Source organism: Pristis pectinata, chromosome 4, assembly GCF_009764475.1.
Source record: "Pristis pectinata isolate sPriPec2 chromosome 4, sPriPec2.1.pri, whole genome shotgun sequence".
NCBI lineage: Eukaryota > Metazoa > Chordata > Chondrichthyes > Rhinopristiformes > Pristidae > Pristis > Pristis pectinata.
Window position 1 is genome coordinate 20288691 of NC_067408.1, and position 11823 is coordinate 20300513.

Sequence of the window (11823 nt, forward strand, 5' to 3'; positions counted from 1 at the left end):
TACTGGAACTTTAACACGTACTGCAAAATGTACCACATTTGCAAACTCTGATAACGCCACGTGGAATTACCAACATCACTTTGAATTATGGACTTTAATATATTCCATTACCTTTGCCCAATCACTTGCGTATTATTTTATTATGTCTGAAATTGCAATCAGTATATATTTTCTGATAAACACTGGCAAGCGCTCCAATCTTTTTCCCTAAGTTTTTCCCTAACGTGATCCAACATTTGCTCTTCCCATTCTCCTAATATTGGCTTCTTTTTAAGTTACTTCTTTAGTAGGCTTTATCTTAGACTCCTTTGATATTGCAGTCTCTAGCTAACACAACAGGCATGTAAAACTGCCCTGACTTTTGTGGGTCCCATAATCATATAGCTTGCAAAATATGGAAATTCAAATTCCATTTTTAATGCATAACTATTCAAATATTATGTCTTTATCCACTCAAACCTGGTAAACTCCATAGTGATTGTTAGAAGTCAATCATCCCAACCATGGATAGTCACTCCAGGAATTTCTCAGGGCAGCAGCCTAGGCTCAGCCATCTCCAGATACTTCAGCAATGATCATCTTTCCATCATAAGTTCAGCAGAGTAGATGATTCATCAAAGATCCCCACCATCTGAGCCATGCCGTCTTCTCGCAGCTACCAGTGCACAGGAGGTACAGAAGCCTGAAGTCCCACACCACCAGGTTCAAGAACAGCTACTTCCCTTCAACCATTTGGTTCTTAAACCAAGCAGCACAACCCTCATCACTAGAGTTTAGCAACTCTATGACCATTTCAACCACCTTACACTAAAATGGACTTTGTCATAGAGTACAACAGCACAGAAACAGGCCCTTCTGCCCATCTAGTCTATGCCACCTGATCTTCTGCCTAGTCCCATCTACCTGCACCTGGACCATATATGTAGCAGTTAGCATAACGCTAGTACAGCACCAGCAACCTGGGTTCAATTCCCGCCGCTGTCTGTAAGGAATTTGTACATTCTCCCCGAGTATCTGTGTGGGTTTCCTCCGGGTGCTCTGGTTTCCTCCCACATTCCAAAAGACATACAGGTTATGTTGGCACCAGAAGAGTGGCGACACTTGCGGGCTACCCCCAGAACATTCCCAGTAATGCAAAAAGACTCATTTCACTGTGTTTCCATGTACGTGACTAATAAATAAATCTTATCAAACCCCTCCCATCCATGTACTGTACCTATTCAAATTCTCTTAAATGTTACAATTGAACCCGCATCTACCACTTCCGCTGGCAGCTCGTTCCACACTCCCACCACCCTCTGAGCAAAGAAGTTTCCTCTCAGATTCCCCTTAAATATTTCATCTTTCACCCTAAACCTATGTCTTCTAGCTCTAGTCTCAACCAACCTTCAGGGAAAAAGCCTGCATGGCATGCATTCACCCTATTTTTACCCCTCATAATTTTGTGTATCTCTACAAGATCTCCCCTCACTCTCCAGCACTCCAGGGAATAAAGTCCTAACCTATTCAACCTTTCCCTATAACTCAGGTCCTCAAGTCCCAGCGACATCCTTGTAAATTTTCTCTGCACTCTTTTGAGTTTATTGATATTTTTCCCGTAGGTAGGTGACCAGAACTGCACACAATACTCTAAATTCTGCCTCACCAACATCTTGCACAACTTCAGCATAACATCCTAACTCCTGTACTCAATGTCCTGATTTATGAAGGCCAAAATGCCGAAAGCTCTCTTTACAACCCTACCTGTGACCCCACTTTCAAGGAAATATGGATCTGTATTCCCAGGTTCCTCTGTTCTACCGCACACCTCAGAGCCCTACCATTCACTATGTAAGTCTTACCCTGGTTTGTTTTTGTTTGTTTTTTCTTGTAAAGATTGTGCTTTATTTATATTTGTTTTTCTTACGAACGCTGCTTATATGATACTATGTGCCTGGATGCTGCTGCAAGATCTTCATTACAACTATGCATACATGTACTTGCGAATATGACAATAAACCCTTCTTTGCCCTTCACAACTCCTCAGCAAATGAAACACTTCATCCTTGCCTGCATCAAGACCCAGACAACATTCATATACAAGATAATAAGTAACAAATAATTTTCACACCATAAAAATGCTAGAAAATAATCACCTACAAGAAGTTTAATTAATTACCTACCGTTGATATCTAAAGGAATTACCACTGACGAGTCCCCACTCATCAATATTTTTGGTGGGGGGGGGGGGGTGTGGGGAGGGGTCAGGTCACCATTTGCTAAAAACACAACTAGACCAACTGTATAAATAGCAAGAGCATATCTGATGCTGGGTATCCTGCAGCGACCAACCTCCTGATATGCCAAGGCCTTTCTGTCATCCACAAGGTACAAGTGGCCGAGGTCTGGATGCACTGTCAGGTGTACTATAGGAGGCAGAGTCAATTGGAGAATTCAAAGGAGAACTGAATAAGTATCTAACAAAGAAAGAGTTTGAAAGGAGTGGGACTAAACTGGATTGCTCTTAGAGCAGGAATGGACTCGAGGCCAAATAGTCTCCTTCCAGGTCATAACCATTCTGTGAAAATTGAGTTTTAAAATCAACCATTATTACCACTTCACTTTAATGCTGCCATTTATTGTCTCATTCTATTTGCATTCTTGATTTCACCAAAGACCTTATTCTTAAATGAAACTCCCTTATATTACATGTAAGGCAATAATGGGCAACCTTTGACTCCAAATGAGAAAAAAGCCATTGCCAACGATAACAGATGGCTAAAATGTGGAATTTAGGTTCAAATGTGGTGCATTTACCTGGTTAGTTACAAAAGGGTCTGAGATCACATTAACTCCACAGTTAAAAAAAAACATTCTGCCAGAGAGACAACGATGCTTTAAAGATCAAGCATCCCACATTAACTTTTGAACCATTCAACTGTAAAGTAGTTGCCAAAAAAAACAGCACCTCATGGCCTAAACACAAGTAGGACTGAGTATACTGTTAACTTTCTTGCCGCTACCTTGACAAAGCATTTCAATTCACAACTTATTAATTAGACATGGAATAATATTTTTCAGCGAGTTCACAGCAGGCCATACATGATAAATACTTTATTTTCAATAGACAGGACACTTTTCTCCACAAGTGAGCAGGTGAATTTGCTGGTTAGAAATGTTCTTTGCAGGAAAGATTCTCTCGAAATCTCTATTTAACTGTCATTGGCAAAGTCAGCCGGGTTCTTTCTCATTGACAATTCGTGTTCACGGTTGCCCCAAGTATAAATGAGGTATGCTACCACAAATGCTGGGGGAAACAAAAAGGCAACAGTTTAATTCAAATCAACAATAACGTTTTTGCATCAAGATGATAAACAATACAGCACACTCAATACCAACAGGAAAGGCATCTTGTTCAGGACCAGAACATAATGAAATTCCCCCAAACCCTGTTTGACCTCTCTCTGATCCACACAACATTCAAAACTGATCCTTAGAATTAAACTTATCTTAAATCAAAGTATAAACCACACTCGCAAACCCTACATCACATAGAGTTTGCAATCTTAAAACTCATACTTGCCCAGCCAATGCAAGTTCACTTTGTTTTTTGTGCTTTGATTGGTAAAACAGCAAGATAAAAAGCAGATATATTTATTATGTAGCTGAATTACATTTATCTATAGCGTGACAGGGTATGTAGGTTAATTGTCTAAAATTAGTATACAGATAATATTGGTAAATTAGATGAAGTAGCAGCTACACTAATTTACTGACTTTTTTTTAATATTGATCCTGTGCATGTTTCTGTTCAAAAGGAGCACAAGGTCAATATAAACTCATACAAAGTAGAAGTTAGCCTACATCATCTGTAACTTGGAACTTGCATAATTTGTGGAGCTTTAAAATTCAGTTTCAGTACAGAAATCGGTAGTGGAAACACTTGCACTTACGAGGAACAACACGGAAAACCTGGCCTCTGAATCGCCTCCATGTATTCGGGATGCCTTTGGTTAAGTAATTTGCAAATGCCCTCTGTTCAAAGGGAGAGATGGCATAGGTAATGACGTGTCGCACTCTGGTCAAATTTCCAAATTGACCCATTCTGTAGCAATCAAATCCAAAGTCCTATGTAAGACAGAGAGAAAAATACAATGAATTACTCAGGGTATGAAATCTACAACCCCAAGTATTATATAACCATCGTCAAAATCCCAATGTTAGTGTTTCCTAAGGAAATAAGAGCACGTTGGCCTTTCATAAAATCCTGACCTAAGAAGCTATGATCCATTCAAATAAAATATTAACAAATCCACCTCTCAAAAAGCATTTGGGATTCTTAAGAAAAATGTTTTGATAGGATTGCCAGAGCCAGTAAAGACTTTGATGGGCTAAATGGCCTTTTATGCTGTAAGAAAAATGAACACAAGTTCATGAATTGCCATACTTAACATTAAAATAAAGTCCTCTACCAACCCACAACTGCACAACCCCATTCCTCTTCCCTAACTGACAGTGAAGATTCACAAGACGCTGGAAAACGTCACACCCCATAGCTTAGAAACAATCCGAGATGGAGGGCAATGATGACTGCCTGTGTGTGCCAGCACCACCTCTGGCAACTCAAGGAAGATCAAGGCTTCAAACCCAGTACAAAGCTCCTGGTCCACCAGGCAGCAGTGATCCCTGCCCTCCTTTCCATATGAGAGATACGGACTTCAGGCACCTAAGAGCAATGAAGAGTTATCACCAACACTGACCGCAAACTCCTACAAATCCACTGGCGTAATAAGCAAACCAATATCAGAATCCACTCTTAGGCTAACTATCCCATCACTGAAGCCCTAATTACACCTAGTTAGCTCCAGTAACAAAGCCACATCATTCACATGAGACACACCAGGTTCCCCAAAACAGATGCTCTATTTCAAACTCTATCACAGCATGACATTGTCAGGTAGACAAAGGAAATGATTCAATGCTGTTTACATAGTCTTCTTGAAAAAGTGCAATATACCTACCAACCGTGGGAATTCCTACTTCATAACCACTTAATTCTTTTACTTATTTCCTTATGACCATAGGAAACCACTCAAACCATTGAGTCCATGCCAGCTGTGGCCAATCCCATTTCCCCACTTATTACCCTGTTTCCTATTCTCTCACGCATGCACATTAACATCCCATCCACTGATTCGCCTACTAGCCATTGATAATTGGTTTATTATTGTCACATGTACTGAATGACAGTGAAGAGCTTTTGTTTGCAAGCCATCCAAACACATCATTCCATAAGTACATACGTCAAGGTAATACAAATGAAAAAAACAGAATGCAGTATGTGGTGTTAGTGACAGAGAATGTGCAGTGCAATAAGGTGCAATAAGGTGGATTGAAAGAACAAAAGTTCACCTTTATCATACAAGAGATCTGTTCAATAGTTTTATAACAGCAGGAAAAGCATACTTCCCTCAATGGTAACAATAAGCACACCTTTGGGAAGTGGGAGGAAACCAGAACACCTGGAGAAAACTCTGGTGATCACAGGAAGTGTGTAAACTGCACACCAGACAACATAAGATGCCCTTGCACTATGACACTGGGTGTCAACCCGAAACATCAACTATCCCTTTACCACCACAGATGCTGCCTGACCCGCTGAGTTCCTCCAGCAGTTAGTTTTTTGCTCCAGGTTCCAGCATCTGCAGTCTCTCTTGTGTCTCCAGAATTGAAGCTGTGAGACAGCAGCTCCACAGTGGCACTTCAGGTAGCAAAGGAGCATTTGGGTTGCCAATGAGAACCTGGAGTCCCCTCATCATGAGCATGCAATGCCCAGCATATATAGTAGGAACACATCATCTCCCAAACTACACACCTACGCATCTGGTCCAGACCTCCTGCCCCATGTGATGGAGCCTGTGGATCCCACATTCCCCTGAACCCATAGAATAAAGTCCCTCTCAACCATGTGGGCCTGATTAAGAAGAGAGAAGTCACTTTACTGCACACATCAGATAATATTTACTGATGATATTCTTAAAAATTCTTCAAGTCAAAGACACCTTCAGTTCACAAGGTAACTTAGGGATCAAGTCTTTACACATGGATTTGGAACTTGATCTGATGGCCTCAGAAATGCAGGTCTGGACAATCCCACAAACTGTACTAGACGTTTGGCATGGAAACAAGTTTACAATTGACCCGCTGTGCGCTTCAAGAGTCACATGTTTCAAAGTTAGCATTTTCATAGCACCAGTTTCAAGCTTCGGACACAGGTCAGGTCACAACCATACCTTGAAGAGAAGCACAACTATACATGTTGTTTACTAAATCAGAACATGTGTTAAGATTGATACACAATGGTATTGGTTTATTATTGTCACTTGTACAGAGGTACAGTGAAAAACTTGTCTTGCATACCGATTGCACCGGTCAATTCATTACACAGTGCAGTTACATTGAATTAGTACAGAGTGCATTGAGGTAGTACAGGTAAAAACAATAACAGTACAGAGTAAAGTGTCACAGCTACAGAGAATGTGCAGCGCAATAAGGTGCAAGGTCACAACAAGGTAACCAACCCATTGCTCCCAATGAGAAGATGTCATTACAAAGTTGCAACCACTTTGTGCAGGGAAGCACTGACCCGACACATGAGCAAGTTTACAACGACTTGCACCGCCTTGTCAAATGCGAACACTCCCACTTGGACGAGGCTCCGACCTCAAGGTGAAGGTGTCAATTGAAACAGTTTAAGAACACTTCAAATAACAATTGAAAGAATAAACTGAAGCGCGGAGGTCAGTCCGATGGCGAACACGGAGCAGCCCGAAAACTGAAGCCCAGGCGCTGCGGCGCGGCCTCCCGCCTGGGGCTCTCCCGCACGGGGGGTCCGGGGCTGCCCATCACCAAGCCCCGGAGCTCAGGGACAAACTCCTACCGTCAGTCGGGGGTAGGCGGCCCCTCGCCCGCCCGCAGTGCCCCCACTACCTCCCTCCCCGTCCTCACCTTCCCGTCTCCTTGATCACGACCTCAAATAGCGGCGCCTCAGCGACGGGCAGGCCCAGCGTTTCACGTCATCGGCGGGCACGGTGCGTCTGACGTCAGCGCGCAGGGAAGGGGCCGGTCCGCCGTGTGACAGAGGTGAGGTGGTGGGGGACACAATCTCAGGGGCAATGTAACGATGCTGGAGCGTTTCCTGACTCCACTGCCCGCGGGGTGGACGATAGCAGCCAGGGTCACCGACATCTTATTCCAAGCGTTGGAGACAGGTCGTGGGTGGAGATTAAAAAAAAAGTAGTTTTTCACTTTACCTCCGTGCAAGTGACAATAATAAACCAATACCAATACTCAGCAGGTCAGGCAGCATGTGTGGGAAGGGAAACAGAGTCAACATTTCAGGTCGGAGACCATTCCTCAGAGCTGGAAAGAAGACAAAAGGAACTTGTAAAGCTGAAGCAACACACACAAAATGCTGGAGGAACTCAACAGGTCAGGCAGCATCTATGGAGGGAAATAAACAGCTCCACCCGAAACATCCACTGTTTATCTCCCTCCGTAGACGTTGCCTGACCTTGATTTTGTGTGTGTTGCTCCAGATTCCAGCATCTGCAGAATCTCTTGTAAACCTGCAGGGAGGGTGGGGATGGGAGGTGACTCCGATAGATTGAATCTTGGGTGACCATGGGGTTAAACTGTAAACAGGGTTATCTGATCAATGAGAGTAGCTAGAGAATGAGAAAATAGACAAAAGACTGTGTGAGTTGTGAAATGCAGAGCAGGGGGATAAGCAGGTCAGGCGGGCTATGCCATCCACTTCCAGAGAGAGAAACAAAACAAGCTGAGCCAATATCAAACATACAGATGGCGAAATCAAGTTACCTGAAGTTGCAGAATTGAATATTGGTATTGGTTTATTATTGTTACTTGTACCGAGGTACAGTGTAAAATTTGCCTTGCATACCGATCGTACAGGTCAGTTCATTACACAGTGCAGTTACATTGAGTTAGTCCAGAGTGCATTAATGTAATACAGGTAAAAACAATAAGAGTACAGAGTAAAGTGTCACAGCTACAGAGAAAGTGCAGTGCAAATAAGGTGCAAGGTCATAACAAGGTAGATCGTGAGGTCATGGTCCATCTCATTATATAACGGAACTGTTCAATAGTCTTATCACAGTGGGGTAGAAGCTGTCCTTAAGTCTGGTGGTACGTGCCCTCAGGCTCCTGTATCTTCTATCTGATGGAAGAGGAGAGAAGAGAGAATGGCCGGGGTGGGTGGGGTCTTTGATTATGCTGGCTGCTTCGCTAAGACAACAAGAGGTAAAGACAGAGTCTAAGGAGGGGAGGCTGGTGTCTGTGATGCGCTGGGCTGTGTCCACAACTCTCTGCAGTTTCTTGCAGTCCTGGGCAGAGCAGTTGCCGTACCAAGCTGTGATACATCCAGATAGGGTGCTTTCTATGGTGCATCAGTAAAAGTTGGAGAGAGTCAAAGGGGACAAACCAAATTTCTTTAGCCTCGAGTCCAGAAGGCATACCCAGATGGAAAAGAAGGTGTTGTTCCTCAAGTCTGCATTGGGCTTCATTGTGACAATACAGGAGGCCTCAGACCAATAGGGGAATTAAAGTGGTAGGCAATGGGAAGCCCACATTCACCCTTGCAGACTGGACGCAGGTGTTTCTCAAAGCAATCACCCAATCTGCTTTTGTTTTCTCCAGTGCAGAGGAGATGACATCATGAGCACTGAATGCAATGCACTAGATCGGAAGAAGTGCGAGTGAATCACTGCTTCACCTGGAAAGACTGTCCGGGTGAGCATGGTGTTTGTTATTGATAGGACCGCAACAGGGTACCACTTAATGTCCCCAGAGTAGCACAGGCTCAGTGAGTAAAACTTGACACTATGAAATGATATTATGCGAGAGGCAAAGGAAGACTTAAAACAGGTACCCTTCCTGAAATCTGATAATTTTTTGAGAGACCCGCTATCGTCAAAGTGTGTGCTATTACATTCATTGGTAAATTTTAAACACAACACTCAAACAATATACAAGTCCTTAGATCTATTTTCAAAAAAAAATTAGCTGCTTATACCCTTCTCTCAGAGGCAAACATTTACCAATTTCCAAAGTCATTTGAACAAGGACCATGGCAGACACATTCAGCTATGAAGACCATAGCATACCGGACATAGGAGTAGATGGAATGGAGATCAGAGCTCTACTGCATCTTGCATTGAAAGTTCTGATGCATCATGGGCAAAAGTGGCTTGTTATTAATTTATATTCCAGCATGGATGTTTTGACCGAAGACTGCCAGTCTTTTTATTGGAACTAAAATGCATCAGCACATGTGTACAGCGACTCTCTCTCCCTGTGACCTCTACCACTGGCAGCACAGGAGCAACAAGTATAAGGAATGCCAGGTCCTGAAGTTCTTCTCCACACCAGTCAGCACTGGACATACATCCAGGGTTTAATCCAGCAACAGTGGACAAACAATGATTTGTATCCAAATCTGGATGGTGTTAATTAACAGTGATACCCTTAATAAAAGATATGAAAGAAATAGTTAAATTCACACCCTAACTCAACTCTTTTTAGGTATTTAAAAATAAATATAGGGACCAAAAATGCCAAGGGCCTTGAATTCCTGTGATCAGTGTAAATGGGCACTTACTGGCCAACATACAGTGGATGGGCAAAGGGTCTGTTTTCATGCTATATGACTGACCCCATTTCTGCCCTGTTCATTCTCATTGACCTTAACCATGGCCCTCCACAACATCAGCCTTATCTGGGTATCCTTCAAATTCACATACACTCTCCTGTTTCTAACAGGAGTAAAAATCAGAGGGATGTAAAGACACAAACCTATTGTGCCTGCAAAAGCTCTTTGAAAGTTGCATTTGATGTCAGTGTGCCCATTGGTATTGTGCTCCAGTGGGATTCAGTGCCAGACCTGTACCCTCCAGTTTGAGATGGATGTGGGCCTGATCTAGACTCAGGTCTGGAGGCTAGGACTAGATTTCAGACAAATTTCCTGACTTCAAAATGACATCAGGTAGGCCAGCAAGGTGTGGCTTGATAACTGTTAGGTTTTGGGGAACTGCCAGGCATTGGATGGACCCCACTGGGCAGACAGTCAAATTCTCACCTTAAGTCATTATCACATCTCCCACACTGTTCCTCCTGGTCACCAAAAGGCATGGAGCTCCAGGATAAGCTGCTGCCTTTAAAGGAGTATGGCTACCCTAGGGTATTGCTACTGTTATCAAGGTGGCCTCTGCTGTCATATGTCAACATCAATGGGATAGCCAAATTTCCTTTCCATCACAGGAAGTCCTGTACCATGAGGACAATTGACAACCCTTGCCTGTAATCCAGTTTAGTTACCCAAGCATTACCCTCTTCAGGAAATAAATCTATCTATTGGCATTGGTTTTCTTGGCTGTTGGAGTATTTTAGTTTACAGGATGTCTAAATTAAACCCCCCATCCTTTTATTTTCTCCCAGGAAAAGGCTGCATTTCAATTGCATAGATTATAATGCAACTCGTGTTAGCCACATACTTGAAAGAAACAGTATTTAAAATTCTATTCCTGGTTTTCTAATCCCAGGAGTCTCATCCCTTCCTCTCTGTAACCAACTGTCTTCCAGCCACACAACTCTCCAAGGTCCCCAATTCTGACCTTGGCTCTGGCTGGTTTTAAAATTTTCTCCTACGCAAAGGCTTTGCCTTCAGCTATCAAGATTCTAACTTTGGAATTTCCTCTTCAGCTTTGAAATTTAGTTCAGTATCTTAATAAAATGTGTGGTATGTTATCAACTTTTAATTTTTTTTTAAAACTGAGGTCTTCCTAGTTTGCTGAACTAAACAAGTACTATAACTTCAATGGAAATGAATGAGGCAGTTCCACTGATCAAGTAGTTTCAGGCACACACAAATGTAAGCTGTTAATACAAAACATGCTCATTGCAAGGATTCTTCTGATTACATCAAATGAACTCAAACATTTCAGAGTCTCATAGCTCCTTTGAGATACAAATAGTTGAAGTAGGAAATGCAGAATTGGCCATTAGGAGTATGTACCACTGATTAACAGCCCCCAAAACTTACTTGGCATTGAGAGGTCTACAATGCAAGGCATCCTAAAATGGACAAATGGAAGAGCAAGGGGGAAAAAAAAAGCTAGATGTGATAGAAACAAGGACAAGATATGGTAGTCTGACAAGCACAGAAGATGCAATTTGGATGGAGACATGAGAATGGAGATGAAGCCTGAAGGCATCAGCAGCCAATGGATAAGAGGATAAAGTTCAAGTAGGTGGCCTTTGTGCAAGGATTTATGGGGGTGGAATCTCATGATTAAGGGAAACCTCAGGTGAGCACTAAGATAATTTGACAAGGGGGGAAATTAAGGTAGATTTGTTAACTACCAGTTTAAACATGTTCCCTTAGATCTCAGTAATCAGATTGCAACATACTTAAGAATGCAGAAACAGATGAAAAAGTTTAAATGCACATGCTGGAGATCTGAAGTGGAAATACTTAGTTCAGACAACATCTGTGGAAAGAAACAGTTAATGTTTTAGGTCAGAACCTGCCATCAGAATTGGTAAAGAAAAAAGGTTTTCAGAGAGGAAAGGTAGAACAAAGGAATAGGTTAAAGCAAAAACCAAATGACAATGCAGCAGTTAGAAGCCCATTGTCTGTTGCAACACCAAGGGTATGGGACATGCCCAGTAGGCTAGACTATACAAAATAACAGCTAATACAATGAAAGGCAGAAATGGGCAGTTCAGATAATAGACAAGTTACTTAAAGTTGGAGAATTCACAACC

At 42.5% G+C, this 11823-nt stretch overlaps 1 protein-coding gene across 1 annotated transcript; it reads right to left on the reverse strand.

Moving 5' to 3' along the window:
• Window positions 1-3078: 3078 nt before the first annotated feature.
• On the reverse strand, window positions 3079-7064 carry LOC127569919 (cytochrome b-c1 complex subunit 8). Its single transcript, XM_052014986.1, has 3 exons — window positions 6988-7064; window positions 3933-4107; window positions 3079-3286 (listed from the first exon to the last, which is right to left on the reverse strand). The coding sequence occupies exons 2-3, from the start codon at window positions 4081-4083 to the stop codon at window positions 3192-3194; spliced, it is 246 nt and encodes an 81-aa protein (XP_051870946.1). The 5' UTR covers window positions 4084-4107; window positions 6988-7064; the 3' UTR covers window positions 3079-3191.
• Between the last annotated feature and the right edge of the window lie 4759 nt (window positions 7065-11823).

Bases quoted from the DNA above. Each gene is read 5' to 3' on its own strand.
- LOC127569919 (XM_052014986.1), bottom strand. From the start codon at position 4,083: ATGGGTCAATTTGGAAATTTGACCAGAGTGCGACACGTCATTACCTAT. The intron at 3,287-3,932 runs GTAAGTGCAAGT...TGTTTCCCCCAG, and splicing joins GGTTTTCCGTGTTGTTCCTC to CATTTGTGGTAGCATACCTC.